The sequence below is a fragment of the Pseudorca crassidens genome, chromosome 3, assembly GCF_039906515.1.
Source record: "Pseudorca crassidens isolate mPseCra1 chromosome 3, mPseCra1.hap1, whole genome shotgun sequence".
NCBI lineage: Eukaryota > Metazoa > Chordata > Mammalia > Artiodactyla > Delphinidae > Pseudorca > Pseudorca crassidens.
The window spans coordinates 34,077,091-34,093,576 of NC_090298.1; the positions used below are offsets into that span (position 1 = coordinate 34,077,091).

The following is a 16,486-nucleotide window of genomic DNA, read 5'->3' on the forward strand; positions in this document are numbered from 1 at the left end:
TTTACTTGGCCACACCATACGGCATGTGCGAGCTTACTTCCCTGACCAGGGATCGAACCAGTACCCCCTGCAGTGGAAGAGCAGAGGCTTAACCATTGGACCACCAGGGAAGTCCTAGAAGTTTAAAAATTTTAAAAAACAACAACAACAACAAAAACATGACTTCCCTGGTAGTCCAGTGGTTAAGAATCGGCCTTCCAATGCAAGGGACGCATGTTCGATCTCTGGTCAGGGAACTAAGATCCCACATGCTGCAGGTCAACTAAGCCCACACGCCACAACTAGAGAGAAGCCCACGCGACACAACTAGAGAAGTCCACGAGCCGCAACTAAGACCCAATGCAGTCAAATAAATAAATAAATATTTAAGAAACAATAAAAAAAGGCTGATGTAATGGAGGAAGAGGGAGTACGGGGTTGCTGGGTAGTCAGGGAGAGGTTTGCTGAGAAGAGGACATGTGAGCAGAGATCTGAAGGACAAGACGACAGACATCAGAACACAGGAAATAAGAGCTTTTCAGATGGAGTCATAAGACAAAGTTGTATTAAGAACTGTGTTCAAAAACACAGGGAAGACCAATGTGGCTAAAAATGTAGAGAAAATGATGGTGGTTTAAGATAAAGTTGATTTGGAAGACAGGGACTGAGTTTTATTTTTCTTAATTTAACTTCACTATTCTTCCTTATATTATTTCCTATTCCTTATATTACTTTCAATCAATTGAATATTCTCTTAGATATTTTTAAACCATTATTTCTATTTATTTTTGGCTTAGAGTAGCCGAACGACTCATTTCTACCAGATTCCTTTAATTCTGTTATCTTTTAAAGCTGTGTATACATTACTCCAAAACAAGTGCTAAATAGCTAAAAAACTTAATCATCTCACAGTGTTCTCCATTCAAAATAAAGCATCCAATCCAGCTGATTTCAGTGAAATGACTCAGTGTTTTGACATGCAGGAAAAAAAAATGAGTTATTTTGTTTATACACAAAGTTGGTATCTCTCATCTACCACAGGAAATTCATAGGGAATCCCATGGCAATAACTGAATAGCTTTTCCCTTCTACACACTAGTCTGGTCTAGAGAAAAAGATAAAAACAACAAAGTTAATGAACTTTTAACAGGCATTTACAGGAATTTCTAAAGATGTTTTATGGATGTTCTGAAAATGATTTCATAAACGTGGAAAATTTATAGTTGGTTTTCTTCTGACTAAGACAGAATGGCCAATCTTGCAAAGTTCTACAAGAGAAAAATCTTTGCCTAAAACACTGCAAATGAGAATTCACAATCTAACATTAGGCCATTAAGCTGTTAGTTGTCCTTGATTTATTGTCTACCATTCACTCCCAATTTGAGGTGCTAATATATTATAGCTTAAGCATTATTTTATGTTTTATATTACAATGAGTTAATAAGATTACTCCCAGAATCAAAAATAATAACATGCCTAGAAACAAAAATGCTGGTTCCTCAACTTTGACTCAATTATGACAAAAATGATAAACAGGAATCTTATAACCATCCTTACCAACAGAAAAAAAAAAGAAAGAAAAAAGAAGATAAAGAACAAAGAAAATAATTTTTAAAAAGCGCTTCTTGTTCAGCACTACTTTTAATTTCTCAAACTCTTCAGCACCACAAGGGAGATACCAGTCAAAGGCACAAAGGCCTGACTGTAGATCTCTGGATGATCTGAGGAGTATTCTGTCCTACCAAAGGCCAAAACTGTTCTCGAAAAGAAAACTCTAAAAACATACCTTTTATTTTCAGCCAAAGTGGCTCCTTCGTCCTTCAGCTGTTTACTCTTCTCAGCACAGCCTTCAAGGAGAATTTCTTTCCTCCGTTTAACGGCATGAAGCCAGTTCCCTTCATCATTCTCAACTGCATCCTTCTCATCAGCAGCTTCAGCTTCAAACTGCTGGGAAGTGACCTTTGAGACCTTCTCACCAATCTTCCTTTTCCATCCAAAGGAAGCCATTCTGGAAAAATGACAAGGAAAGAGCTTTAAATTTCAAACTTGGCCTTTTATAGAAGTATTCCAACAAATAGGTAAAGAAAGGATAATAGGATTAGACTGTCATCATTTTTTGACCCCTAATTAAAATAGTGGATCTAGGCAATAATCACTGAAGGCTGCTAACATCATAAAGACAAGTCCACAATTGTATCTCCTGATGGAAGTGACGCAGCATCCATGAAGTACTTCTGCCAAAAGTTAAAGCTCAATCAGATCAAACCTCTACCAGTTTACAAGAAATATGGGATACAGATGAGCATGCTAAATAAGATGTCAGAGATGCAGACAGCAAGACACAGAAACTAAAGAAAAAACTGGCTTCTTCAAGAAATAACTGCCAGGTTTCTTCAAGAAAAAAAGAAAAGTGAGACTTAAGAAACACACAAATCAAATATAATGTGTGGAGCTTGCTTAGCTACAGGTTCAAACAAGCCAATGGGGAGGAAACCTTTACAACGTAATAGGGGAAATCAGAACAATGATTTCATATTTGATAATATTAAGAAGTTCCTCCTTTTTTTTTGGTATAACAGTATTGCGATTATGTTGACAAAAAGAGTGCTTATCTTTTAGGAATACATATTAAAATATTTTACATGAAATTACACGATATCTAGGAATTGCTTCAAAGTAATCAGTGGGAGTGGGGAGTGCAATAGAAGAGAGATTTAGATAAAAAGATTGCTTTGAGTTGATAAGCGATGAAATTAGGTGGTGAGTACACAGGATTCTCTGTACTTTCCTCTCTCCTTTTATATATGTTTGAAATTTTCCATAAAAAGTTTCTGAAAGATTCAAACTTAGGAAATGACTTAATTCACAGAACTATAGGGTTAATCAGAATGATAAGAAATGTTAAACTATTTTGTAAATCTGCAATAATATACAAATGTAAGGGCTAAGCAAGACAGCATAACTAATGGAACAAAGTTAAAGGAAACCCTGGAAGAATTGAACAAATATTTATTTAGAGAAGGGATTTGCTGAGGGATCGAGAGCTCTTGCTAGTTACATGGATGGGTTTAAAGATACTGAGAAACCCTTGGAATTCTACATACATTTTTATATGCTTGTGTGCAATCTGCACAAGAGTCTCTAAGCTTTCATTCCATTCTTAAAGGAGCCTATAACGCCAAGAAGATTATGATCAACTGACTGATCAACTATCGAGATAAGGAAAAGCAATGAACCAGAGGTCTCCATAAAACTATCAAAGAATGGGCATTGTGGCAGTAAGGGAGGGAGAGAAATGAAATAGCAAGTAAGTTCTAGCAGATACCAAGATCTTTATCACTGATACACATGCTGCAGTAAAGTATAAGTAACCACTAGAATGAAGGAGACAAAAAAACTGAGGTTGGCTATGAGGTCACTAATGTGGAAAGGCCCAAGATAATGGCAGATTTTGGAGGGGTAAGAAAATTGTGGGTCATGTACCTAAGTTCTTAATGAATATGACAAAGTGCCAATAAATTACAGCAATCAAGAAATGTACAGGTTGACACGGGTAACCACATGCTTTCCACAGGAGCAGAGATTTCTAGAAAAGCCTGTAGGAGTAATGGATTATAAGCTATACTAGGGAATCAGGACAACGCCAAACTCTCTCCCCAGACCCATTATAATAGAGAAGAATGAGTTTCCTCTGTTTAAAGATGACTGCAAGTAACTTAGGGAAAGAACCAAGAAATGACTGAAAATGTAAGTGTTGTTACTAAGGAACACAAGTTCGGAGGCCCAGAAAGAGAACAACATGAGAGAATGAATCGTTAGGAAGGTCTCACGAGATAACAAAATAAGTCAAGATAAGAAAGAAGTCTTGTATTTATGACTGTCCCTAAAGGAGACAAGGATGAGGATGATTACGTTTTCTGGCTTCAAGTTTCCAAGTTGGCAATGTGAGGGACCAAGAAGTGTGGGAACGAATAATACAGACATTATACCCTGCCACAAGCTAGAGAACGCTTCTCTTCACTGAGACGTAAAATGCAGCACCCAAGACGAGAAACCTGATGAACACAAACAGGTAATGAAAACAGCATCCTTCCGGGTACAGGGATGTAGTCAGAGGTGAGGAATTCAAGAACCGATTTACCCGAAAATGTTACCGCACAGGAGAAAACAGCATTAGCGATTTCCCCTCATTTTGCACAACAGTAAAGAAGAGCGAAGTTCATAAAGGCTGCTCAGGACGTCACCCGCGAGTTCACAGCCCCGCCCGCAGCCGCGGGCCCCTGCCACGCTGGGGGCAAAGCCAGCTCGCTTCCGCTCCTCCCGCCGCTCAGGACGGGTCAAAGCCGCACCGCCCGCCTCAGAACGGGTGCCAGGGAGGGCCCGATCCTCAGACTTGCTGGTCCCTAGTGACCAACCTTAGCGTCCAGCCTCTGCCACACCCGCGGTGGGCCTCAACTCCGACTTCTGAAGCTCCTTTCTCCCGTTACCCCAAGACCCACCAGCCTCGCTTTCCTCAACTTCCTCCCGCTTCCACCACAGACCCGTAACCCCTGTTACCTGATGACCACTCCCCGGGTCCCGTGTTTACATTCCGCTTGCCCTTTGCCCACCGGAAACGGAAATTACCGCGCCTGACCTCCTGCCTGCTTGCCGTAGGTGCAGGGTGTCCCAAGATAGGGGTTGCCCGATATGGGGCGTGCGAACAGTCCAGAGAAGCTGGCAGGGAAGAGGCGACTCAGCGCTTTTCTCTTCCGTAATCCTTTCCCCGGGACCACAAATCCCAGAAGTCACTGCGGCCGCCCCCACCCCATTATTACCCTCCAAGGCTGGTAGTCCGGGCCTCCCGGGCAAGGAGCGCCCTCTAGCGGCAGACGAGAGCGTCGGCGCGTGGGCGCCCACAACTCGGCAGCGCGGAAAGCTACGGCTGCGCCGGCTGAGTGCGCGCGGAGAGGACAGCCCTGGCGGTACCACGAGGTCCATCCAGTCAGCAGGTAAAGGAGAAGAGGCCCGGGAAAACGATTTGGGGGGAATCCAGAGCATTGACTCACGACTCTCCCTAAAGGACTTTACAACCTAGTTGATGAGGTCGTCCAGACGCTGAAGACAGAGGCAAACCCGACTGAAAAAGGGTACGGCCGTGGCTCAACCGTTGGGGAAAAAAACCCGCAAAAAGTTGGACTCAATTTCTCTAAAGAAGAAAAAATTATGGCCCGAAAGTAGCTGTCTTGAAAATTTTAAAAAAGTGGGGACATGTAATACGGGGAAGTGTTTAGGAAATTGAAAAATTAAGATCGTTTTGATTTCTTAATGTCGCTGTGGATCATTTTTGTAGACCAGTTTTCTCAACCTCAAGGCTGTAGCTTTTCCAACGGGATGATTCTTTGTTGGGAGAAGGGGGCCTCTCCTGTGCAGGGCAGAGTGTTTAGCGGCATCCCTGGGCTCTACCCACTGGATGCCATTAGCATCCACTCCCACCCCACCAGCTGTGACAAGCAAAAATGTCTCCAGACATGAGAAAATGTCCCTGGGAAAAGATGGACCCCCCCACCCCCACCCCCACCCCACCCCTACCCCATTGAGAACCACTGATAGGAAGCAAGGATTCTCCAAAGGTGATCCTCAGACCTGAGGGTCGTCAAGATCCTTTTAAAGTCAAAACTATCCCTATTTTCATACTAACATGAAGACGTCATTTACCTTTTTCACAATGTTGACATTTGCACTTAGAGTGCAAAAGCAATGGTGGCTAAAACCACTGGCACCTCAGCCCGAATCAGGGCAATGCTACCAAGCTGTACTAGTAGTCATTGTATTCTCCACCACTGTACACACTCATTGTAAGAAAAAGAAGAGGCAGTCCCTCAATGTCCTTGACGAAGCAGTAAAAATTATTTTATTAAAATGACCCTTGAGTACACACATTTTTTTTTAATATTGTGTGACAAAAATGGGAGGTACAAAGTACTTTTGCTGTATATTGAAGTATGATGTCTCAAGATAAAAGCACTCGTGAAATTGCTTTATAAACTGAAGTAGATGCTTTTTTTGTGGAATACAGTTTTTACTTAGAAGGGCTTACACCCCTGCTGGTTTTCAGGCTTGGGTCTGACAGGCCTTTTCGTGAAAATGAACAAAGGGAGCCTGTTACATCAAGGAAAACAATCGACAGTTACCAATGATAAAATTCAAGAATTTAAGCAAAAATCATCATTCTGGAAAACATGTATTTGCCACAGGGAGCTTGCCAGCTTCCCAGTACTTTCAGATTTTTCCAGTGAGATCAGTGGTGGTATCAGATGCGATTTTTATTTATATTGTTGAATTAAATGTTTCAACATCGGTAAGAACTGTGGAAGTGAACCAGTTTTTTCAAAATGAGCAATACGCAATTATGGTAGCCAACCTCCAAGATAGCCACCTATGATCTCTAATCCTGGCATTCATACTCTTGTGTAGTTCCTTCCTACATCATACCAGGATTGTTCTGTGTGGCCTGTAGGATAGGGCAGAAGTGATAGTATACCACTTCTGATATTATATCACTTCTGATATTAATAAAAAAGACACTACTAAGGTGATGGCAATGTTACTTCATCTGGGTTAGAGGTTTACATGGCCATGTTCATTGCAAACCTAAAACACTGAAAATACATCAAGCCAAATATTTTATGATTTGTGCACTTTTCTGTATATGTTATACCTCTATAAAACTCTTTAAAAAATATATATCTCCCTAACAAGGCATTCAGAGCAGGATTTATGCCTTATGGTCACATTCATAGTGCTTGGTTCATAGTTGCCTTATGAGGGGATATAGTTTGCAGAGTAAAATAATTAAACGGTGCTCGAAGCCGTACCCCTTTCTAAAAGGAGTCTTTCCTAAATCTCTCAAATAACTTAATCTTGATCCACTCTACCCTAGTAAAGGCGACCTCCAACACTAAGTTTTCACACTTCACCCACCACTTTCCTACTTACTTTGGTCTGTGATCATAATGCATCTATTTATATATTTGATAATTTCCCATGCTGTCTGTATAGACAACATGATCATCTTCCAAGTTGCTAGAAATCCTCTACATTTGTCATAGTTAACGTTTATTGTCATCCACAATAAATAGAACAGCCCATTTGTTTACAATAAATACAACAGTTCAATAACTATTTTTCAGACAAGAGAATTTCTTGTACAATTTTGTTCAGTCAGGTTACTTAAGAGTAATTAAGTTCCCTAAAAGAACAATCTATGTGCTGTTCATAACAGTCTAGTACTGTGTTCTGTTAAAATTATCAAGCTATTTTAAGGATTCAGAATGTCAGCAATCTAACACAAGCCCTGCCAACAACGCCGTATAAGATTTCATACTGATTGAATTCTAACAGGAGTGGAATACTAACCAAATCTAATGTTAGCAGCCAAAGATAATTGCTCTGATTTTTATTGTATATAACTTAATATTTTGTTCAGGTGGTTAATTTTTAGATGAAACAAAAACTCACTAATTTAGATGAGACAAAAATCACCACGTTTAAGTGCTAAAATCTGTTCAAGCACTATACTTTAGGCACATTGTTTAAAAAGTGCACAGATGGTCAGCCATAACAAGTGCCTTTTTTTTTCCATGTAGTTTTCCCAGAAGTTAAAAAAGTTAAGCACATTGTAAGCCGATGAAAAATGATGTTTTTCTTTATTATCCGTTTTCCAAATCAAAGTATTTGAAATTGTATCCTTAAATATACTCTGGTCAAGACATACATGAACAAGTCTCAGAAATATTGTACCACAAAGATTGATTTCTACCATACTACCAATTTATAGTTATGTTTTATGTGGACTTTCATTCATCTAGTGAAGAGAACTCACGAAGAAAATATGATTTCTGTTGTGGATGGGGGAGATGGAAGGAGTTAAAGGGAAAAGATTTAAATACATTTTTTTTCTTTCATTCCAAAGGTTCATGGAGTTCTACATCCACCCATAGTCCACCAGTCATTAATTCAGTGTGAATGGTATCACTACAAGGTCAAAAAGTAGGGGGGGGGGGGGCAGGGTGAGAGGGCAGGACTTTTTGTACAAAATCATTTAAAACTCTGAAAAACTACAGAACCATCCAAAGAAAAAATATAATCAAAGTAAAAGCAATGGAGTTTATTTCAGTGAAATTATTTTAAATTAGATATGATATATTAAGCTCCCATATCCCCCAACCTGGTAGAAAAGTTCCTCTCAGTGAGAAATCATTTATTTTAATGGCAAAAATTTTACATATCAGTAAAATCTGTTATATTTAAAACTATGTATACAGTACATTTCTGGCAAAAACCTTATACATCTTTCAGTTGTCAAGACAAAGTAAAAATATGGTTGCATAAAATCACAAAAAATATAAATTGCTGAAAAGATAATAAAAAAAGATTAAAAATCATTTGCATTGACTCCCTTACATCTTCAATTAGTAAGAATTTGCAAACCACAGTAAATTTCTGAAAATTCTGATGCAACCTTGACATACTCAACCAAAAGTTGTCATTTCAAATATCCCAGCTTAAAAAAAGAATTTACTGCAATAGTCTGTGCATTTATTATACTATTTGTACAAGTGCAATATTTAAATATCTTCAAAATAAAACTCAGTAACTAAAAGGAACCACAATAACTTAAAAGAAGCAGTTTACAAAATTAACAATTTTTAGAAGGTCCTATTTAATTGGTTCCTCTTTTTTTCCCTGCTCCCCACAACAGGTTATAGAGACATTACAACGATGTCTTAGTTCTATATACAAATCTGTAGCTTTAAAAATACAGTCTTCTGTTCTTAACATTAGGAACATAATGCTGCATTTAGAGCCTACATGAAGTCAATATCCTCAAAACAGAGGGCCACATACACGTTATAAATACAGTTTGAACTTATATTTAAATGGAACTCCTATAATTGTATACAGCTTTCAGATTCTAAGTTGAATAGAATAAGCCCTGGACAAAAGGAAGCAAGGTTTTTCTTTTGAATTCAGTGCATGTTTCTAGGGGTACTGGAGCCAAATCTACAACTACAGTAACTATGCGAGCTATCATGACATTTGAGTACATTATCATCTGGTTACAGAGGTGCCAAAAACAAAACTACAATACAAAGAGTCTTAAAAGAGAAAAAAAGATAGTTTCATTGCAATGGAAAAATAACACCAAAAAATTCTTCTTGAAGTTAAAATATAGTATAAGGCAATTATGGGTGACACAGTAATTTTTTATTACTATACACATGATACGAATTTTATCTGAGGTGACTAAATTTTTTTCTTACACCTATTATGTAATGCATTATACTAAGAGCAAGAGAAAGAAAATATAAATCAGAGTTCTTAGGAAGATTAAGCAACTTTAGGCAGTTTCCATAATGCTACTTTTTAAAAAGTAATTAAAATCCAAAGCAAATGTTACTATTTAGAAGAACTAACTGATCTGTTCCATATTTTATCAAAACAATAATAAAGTAATAGCTGATGAAGGAGACACCAAATGCAATGTATAAACATTAATTGGAGCCTGGTTTGAAATAAATTTGTAGTACAACAGGGGAAATCTAAATATGCATGATTAGATGGCATTAGAGAATTATTAATTTTTAATGGTATTATGGGTTTTTTTCGGAGAATGTCATCATTTTTTTAGGAGATGCTTTAAGTGTTGAGGGGTGATGAATATATCTGCAAAATCCAAATGGTTCAGGGGAAAAAAGCACACACACACACACACACACACACACATATATATATATAACTGTATCTATATACAGATATAGATAAAGCATATATGGCAAAATGTTAACAAATGTTGAATCTAAGTGGTAGATACACATGTGATCACCTTACAGCCTTTCAACTTTTCTTTTAAAAAATGTCCATAATGAAGTCTAGGAAAAAAAGTCATATCTGAGCATTTAAATAGTTTGCATGACATGTTCTATGCACTGAATCAATTTAAAAGATACATGATTGAATGACTAGAAATTTTTGCATACATTTAATACTGACTAACATGATGAGCAGAGGACTTTGTGATATTGGCAAAACCAGCATGATTTATTTACAGTATATGCAACACAGCTCTTGTGACAAAAAGAGCAATTTATGTACAGAATATAGTGGGACAAATTGTAAAATTAAACTTAGTGCCTAGAGTATCTGAATATATAAGTTCTGTGTGTTTTTGGACTTAACAAATGAAAGAAAAAAATTTAAATGTGTCCAATATCTTTAAGGTGACTTACCATATACTACAGAATAAGAAGAATATTAAGGAGGGGATATGGAAGAATCATCCAGGCTGTCCGTACTGTTGAAGATACTTGCTATTTAAGGAGCCCAGAAAACAAAATCACCTGTAAAGTTCTCTGGGGATTCTAGGCAAATATTTATTGAATAAATTTATGAAGCAAATATATAACACATCAACATGTAATTAATATATGAAGGCCTTTATGGTAAATTAATATTTGACAAAGCCCTGTATACACTAAATATAAAATAGCCAAAAATCAAGTGAGCCTGAGAGATCTATAATTCATTGTGTATATTATATTATTCTATATGCCTACTGAACAATGAACAAAATTATCGTAATTCATTTCTGCACATTATGCTTTTAACTATTAATCATGTTCCAGTCCCTGTGCAAACTGCATTCCAAAAGGCCAACCGTATAACTTGATTATAAATGGAAGCATTTGGCTATGATTTATTATGCATGCTTATTGCTATCAAAGAAATAAGCAAAGTTTTAGGTTTACTGTGCAAGAATTTTAATTAGATTTGCACACATCTCAAAAAATTCTATTGTGTGACTTCCAGGTCTTGGAGTTAAGTCAACAGGAGAAGAGTCAAGTGACGTTACAGATGAGGTAAGAGAAGCTTCTGAGGATTTTCCTTGAGCCTCAGCATCTGAATCATTCCTTTGGCAAGCTCGATAGTTGCTAACTGAGCCCGATCTCTGTGGAGTAGCAGTCCCTGATTTGGCTTCAGTAATTTCATCTGGGTAAAAAGAAAATTCAATTTATTATAATCCATGACACCCTCCCGAAAATTTTAATAGTATTTAATTTGCTTCTTTTAGTGAGATCACTGACCAGCTATCAAGAGCATGTTTACTTTGAATACCTCCTAAAATAGAAGCAATGAATCTGTATTATGCCACTTGCCTTTTTTACACACAGCAATGTATTCCCCTAATGACTTATTAAGATTGGGTACATATTTGGCTACTCATCAGTCTTGCAATCCAGGATTAAGAGAGCCCAATAAACTAATAATGAGGCTTAATAAACATCATTCCCTAGCAATAAAAGTCAATTTTTCTATATTAAAATCATAGAATAAATGCACTTAAAATTTCAACCCTGGAAATCATCTCATTTAACTCCTCGTTTTATTGATAAGAAAACATAAACCCCTTAAGAGTTAAGTGACAAATGAACAGAGGTAAATCTAGAACCCAAGTCTCCTACTCTCATCTTGGTGCTCTTCATTCTCCCACTTTGTCTTCATATTTGATTTAAGATCTTATAAAAGAACAATTCCAATGAACAAAAATCAAGGAAAACCTAAGTTGGGAACACAATATAAAAACAGTAAATGTCCGTTCAATTGGTAAACCCAGGTACTAATAAATCTAAGATTCATGATTTTTTTTTTTTTTTTTGGCAGTACGCTGGCCTCTCACTGTTGCGGCCTCTCCCGTTGCAGAGCACAGGCTCCGGACGCGCAGGCTCAGCGGCCATGGCTCACCGGCCCAGCCGCTCCGCGGCATGTGGGATCCTCCCGGACCAGAGCACGAACCCCTGTCCCCTGCATCGGCAGGTGGACTCTGAACCGCTGCACCACCAGGGAAGCCCCAAGGTTCATGAATTTAATCCAAATACAACGGAAAAAAATAAAACCCATTCTGTATCTCAGACTGTGTTAGTAAGTGTTAGAAGAAAAATACCATCTAGACATAGACAAACAGGTTTAGCCAACATATCATAGCTCAAAACTATGTCTTTCTGATACTATGCAGGTACTATCTTTGAGTTTACAAAGAAGACAAAAAATTCACAGGTAAATCTCATCTAATAATTCCATATAATCTTAAATGAACAAAAGTGGCAACATATCTTAATTCAATTGATTTGGCCAATAAAGAATTGCCATAAACTTCTACTTAATTAAAGGTTCTGGGAGGCTTTCCTGGTGGCACAGTGGTTGAGAACCCACCTATATATTATATATATATATATATATATTATATATATAATATATTATATATATTCTATATATACACACACACACACACACACACACACACACACACAGCTATAGCCTTTCATAATGCTGGGGTAGAATTATTATTGATATTTATTTGAATTATGAGTCAAATGTGTTCCATCAGGCTTTTTAGTAGATAAGGTAAATTAGTTTTAAGAGTCGGGGCTTCCCTAGTGGCGAAGTGGTTGAGAGTCCGCCTGCCGATGCAGGGGACACGGGTTCGTGCCCCTGTCCGGGAAGATCCCACATGCCGTGGAGCGGCTAGGTCCATGGGCCATGGCCGCTGAGCCTGCGCGTCCAGAGCCTGTGCTCCGCGACGGGAGAGGCCACAACAGTGAGAGGCCCGCGTACCGCAAAAAAAAAAAAAAGAGTGTATATGCATGGGAGACCTGAATTAATGTACATTTCAAACCATGGTATGATTTTGCACCATTTACTAGAAGTCAACATTTATTCTAAATAAAATATTTTATCTTACCAAAATGAACTACAAAAAACAGAAATGTAGAAGGAACTATCACTTTAGGATCAGGCTGTATCAGGCTTTAAGGATTTTAGAAGATAATCTTAAAAGGACAATAAACTATTCACAAGATACACAAATGTTCACGTCAACAAAGGCACAAAATCTTATATTCTATGTTCTTTTGCTATTGAATTACTAGGAACAATTCAAGAAGCTTCAAAAGAATCAAAGATTTACTAAAATGCCAAATTAGGTAAAAAGGTCTAATATGTCATCTATGTTGTTCTGTGTGACGTACATACCATCAATACTACGGAAATCCAATAAGTATGTTCTACTGTCCACTTGGTATAACTGTAGACTCATTTTGGAGAATGTACTTGTCACAGGATTCTTCCTTCGAACACGCAAATAATATGGGTTTACAACCTAGCATATGGTATGGAGAAAAACAAAGTCAAAAGGAATTCTTCTAGAAAACATTATATAGACTACAGGTTTGTCAAATGTGCTAATAATCAGAATGCTCTTTCTTTCTTACCTTCCATTCATAATCCAGTTGTTTAATTGCTCTACAAACTTCTGCCATGATATCATTTGGGCGACTTTGACTTCTAATTCCCAAATGCCATTTTGCTTTCCTTACACCTTGGTGTTTGGATTTCTGTGGATTTAATTCATCGAGGGTATGGCGTGCCCTTGGTGTTTCAGCAACCAAGAATGGTACTCTTTCAGGATGGGGCCGGGTCAAGTGGTGATCATCGAGAAAAGAATCTGGTGGGCTTGTTGCCAAGTAAAAATCTTTGGCCTCATTCATTATTCTCCTGTTGTCTATTATGAGGTGGTAGGCAACTGCCAAAGGGTCCTGGTGATTTCTGTTATAAAGGCAGCTGAGAACCTCCTCTTCTGAGCATTCAAATTTTTCACATACTTCTTTTAAGGCTTCATCATCAATCATGGTTGAACTATATGATGGATCCTCAGGAAAGAGATATTTTGGAAGGTCCTGTTTAAACCATTCATGTTCCCTGAGAGAAAATGGCAGGGGTCAGAAGGACTTCTAGGAGAGATGAGACTGAAAGTAACAGTTTGGGGGAATTTAGGATATGAATTCATTTATATTTATACTCATACTGTATTATTATTATTATTATTATTTTTTTTTTTTGCGGTACGCGGGCCTCTCACTGTTGTGGCCTCTCCCGTTGCAGAGCACAGGCTCCAGACATGCAGGCTCAGCGGCCATAGCTCACGGGCCCAGCCGCTCCGCGGCATGTGGGATCTTCCCGGACCGGGGCACGAACCCGTGTCCCCCGCATCGGCAGGCGGACACTCAACCACTGCGCCACCAGGGAAGCCCTATCATTTTTTTAAAACTGAGATTTTCCTCTTCTGGCTCACATTTCATTGTATATGTTAAGGGAAATTCTCCAGCCTTCCTCTGATTTTAAGAGGGAGAAAACACTGCTGGAGCAACCAGAAACAAAGTGTCTACACTTCAAAGTTTTGGAACAAATGGCAATGGCAAAGACCATGTTATTTCCAGCTCAGAAAGAGAACAAAATTAGTCTGTGGATTCATTATAATACTCTTTGGATATAATGTTAAGTGACAAAATATATAACAACAACAAAAATAGACAACTGTTATTCATTGAGTGCTTACTATGTGGTAGATTTTGGGCTAAACACTTCATATATATTATCTCACCTCATTTTCAAACAACTCTGTGAAGATAATATCCCCTTATTTTAATGAAGGAACTGAGGATTTCCTAACTTCATATATAAAAGGATATTTTTGACTTGAACTATGTAAAAAAAAATATGCTAAAACTAAAAATATTAAGAGAGGAAAACACCCAAAAGAACAATGATTATATTCTGGGTAATGGAATTAAAAATCACTTTAATTCTCTTCTCTAATTTTTTTCGTGTTTTCTAAGTCTTTTCCAATTGTCACATATTTCATTTAAATTGGAAAAAACATGTAAAACACAAGAAAAAGCTATCACTAAGATAGTCTGAAATATAAATTTTACAGAACGACTAGTCCTTCTCCTCTAGTGGTAAAGTCATGCCCCGCCACTCACAGTCTGTTTTTTAGCTAGTCTGCAGCATATGGAGTAAATGGAAAGGAATGAAGCTTTTTTCTTTTCTTCTTTTTTTAATTGGAATATAGTTGATTTACAATGTTGTGTTACTTTCTGCCGTACAGCACAGTGAATCCAGTTATACATATACATATATCCACTTTTTTAGATTCTTTTCCCATATAAGTCATTACATAGTATTGAGTAGAGTTCCCTGTGCTATACAGTAGGTCCTTATTAATTATCTATTTTAGGAATCAAGCTTTAAGTTCTACATATGATCTTTCTTTCTTCTTCATTATCCTAATGCTTTCTTCTTTACTATTCCCAGATATACGTCTGATTTCTTTCTTCCTTCGCCCTCCATCTCAGAGAAGTGTGCTGTCTAGCCGTTAGAAGACCAAAAGAGAAATTTCCATAAGGGAAAAAAAGGAAAGAAAAATGATGGTAGAAGAAACAAAGTTTGCAGTTTTTTAAAAAATCTTCATCAGAAATGACCTGCCCAAATTTGAGAAGGAGATTTGTCATCATCACTTTTGCCTTATTTAAACTATTCCGTGGAACCATATGCAACTGGTAAAATTGATGGACTTTTTTACCTACAAAACAGTAATTTCATATGTAATTCAATGTATACTACTACAAAAACAAACATGTCATTCATTGAATCAAAATTTTCTCATTCCCTGAGATGAACAAAAGGGAAAAATATGATAATTTATAAGATCAGAACTCAAATAGCAACACAGAAATTTACTATGAAAAAATATTAGTCCCCATGAGAATATGTAAAAGTCAAACATGAAGCATACTATAGAAAATCTTAAAGAATCACTACCAAATCTAATACCCAACCAGGGTCCTTTTTATTAGCTCTTTTTTTAAATTAAAAAGTAATACACTGGGCTTCGCAGGTGGTGCAGTGGTTGAGAGTCCACCTGCCGATGCAGGGGACACGGGTTCATGCCCCGGTCCTGGAAGATCCCACATGCCGCGGAGCGGCTGGGCCCGTGAGCCATGGCCGCTGAGCCTGCGCGTCCAGAGCCTGTGCTCCGCAACGGGAGAGGCCACAACAGTGAGAGGCCCGCGTACCGCAAAAAAAAAAAAAAATAATACACTGACAAGTTCAGGTTTCTGGTAACTGACTATACTGCTGAACTGAATGAATAAGCATTTTCAGAACTCTAATGGAAAACTGATGAATTCATAAAAGTGCTAACAAAAGATCAAGATAAAAAAATAATAATTACATGGGACTGAGTGAACTGATGAGGATGATTATAATTTTTGTGACTTTCTGTTTGAATTTAAAAAAAAGTTAAAAAAAAAAGTAACTTACTGGTGTCCTAAGAACTAGTGAGGAGTGACAAAACTGACAGATCAAAGCACCCTTCCCCCACTTCTGACTTTAACTCCTCCACCTTATTTTGTAAGCACCTATTTTTCTGATCAGATATTATCCTGTTTGAAATGCCTAGAAGAGATTATATTTTCCTTACTGAACCCCAAGTATATTATTACAATACTTAGCTAAGAGTGAATTCCCCTCTATTTTAGTTACAGTATACACATTTACTTTAATAAAAAATATTGTATTCAGAATTTCATTAAAGCAACTTTGTAGATGTATGGAATAAAAAAAAAAG

At 37.5% G+C, this 16,486-nt stretch overlaps 2 protein-coding genes and 1 long non-coding RNA gene across 9 annotated transcripts in view; 1 reads left to right on the forward strand and 2 right to left on the reverse strand.

Annotated features, from left to right (window-relative positions):
* Positions 1–4,710, reverse strand: part of TTC33 (tetratricopeptide repeat domain 33) — a 32,076-nt gene extending 27,366 nt beyond the window's left edge. Inside the window, exons 1-2 of one of the 2 annotated variants that reach the window (XM_067730589.1) lie at positions 4,537–4,710; positions 1,766–1,987 (exon numbers count right to left, since the gene is read on the reverse strand). In XM_067730589.1, coding sequence (XP_067586690.1) covers positions 1,766–1,986 — 221 coding nt within the window. In that variant the 5' untranslated portion in view covers position 1,987; positions 4,537–4,710. The other variant, XM_067730590.1, reaches the window with a different exon arrangement.
* Positions 4,711–4,818: 108 nt separating this feature from the next.
* LOC137221237 (uncharacterized) lies at positions 4,819–15,514 on the forward strand. The gene is made up of 3 exons (XR_010941936.1): positions 4,819–4,970; positions 10,831–10,880; positions 15,172–15,514. It is a non-coding gene; the product is annotated as an uncharacterized lncRNA (long non-coding RNA).
* PRKAA1 (protein kinase AMP-activated catalytic subunit alpha 1) overlaps positions 8,108–16,486 on the reverse strand; it is a 46,077-nt gene continuing 37,698 nt past the window's right edge. For 4 of the 6 annotated variants that reach the window (XM_067730582.1, XM_067730583.1, XM_067730585.1 and 1 more), the window contains 3 exons: positions 13,290–13,776; positions 13,051–13,177; positions 8,108–11,010 (listed from right to left, as the gene is read on the reverse strand). In XM_067730582.1, coding sequence (XP_067586683.1) covers positions 10,766–11,010; positions 13,051–13,177; positions 13,290–13,776 — 859 coding nt within the window. In that variant the 3' untranslated portion in view covers positions 8,108–10,765. Of the gene's footprint in view, positions 11,011–13,050; positions 13,178–13,289; positions 13,777–14,089; positions 15,226–15,419; positions 15,440–16,486 lie in introns of those variants that run through there. The other 2 variants (XM_067730586.1, XM_067730588.1) reach the window with 2 other exon arrangements.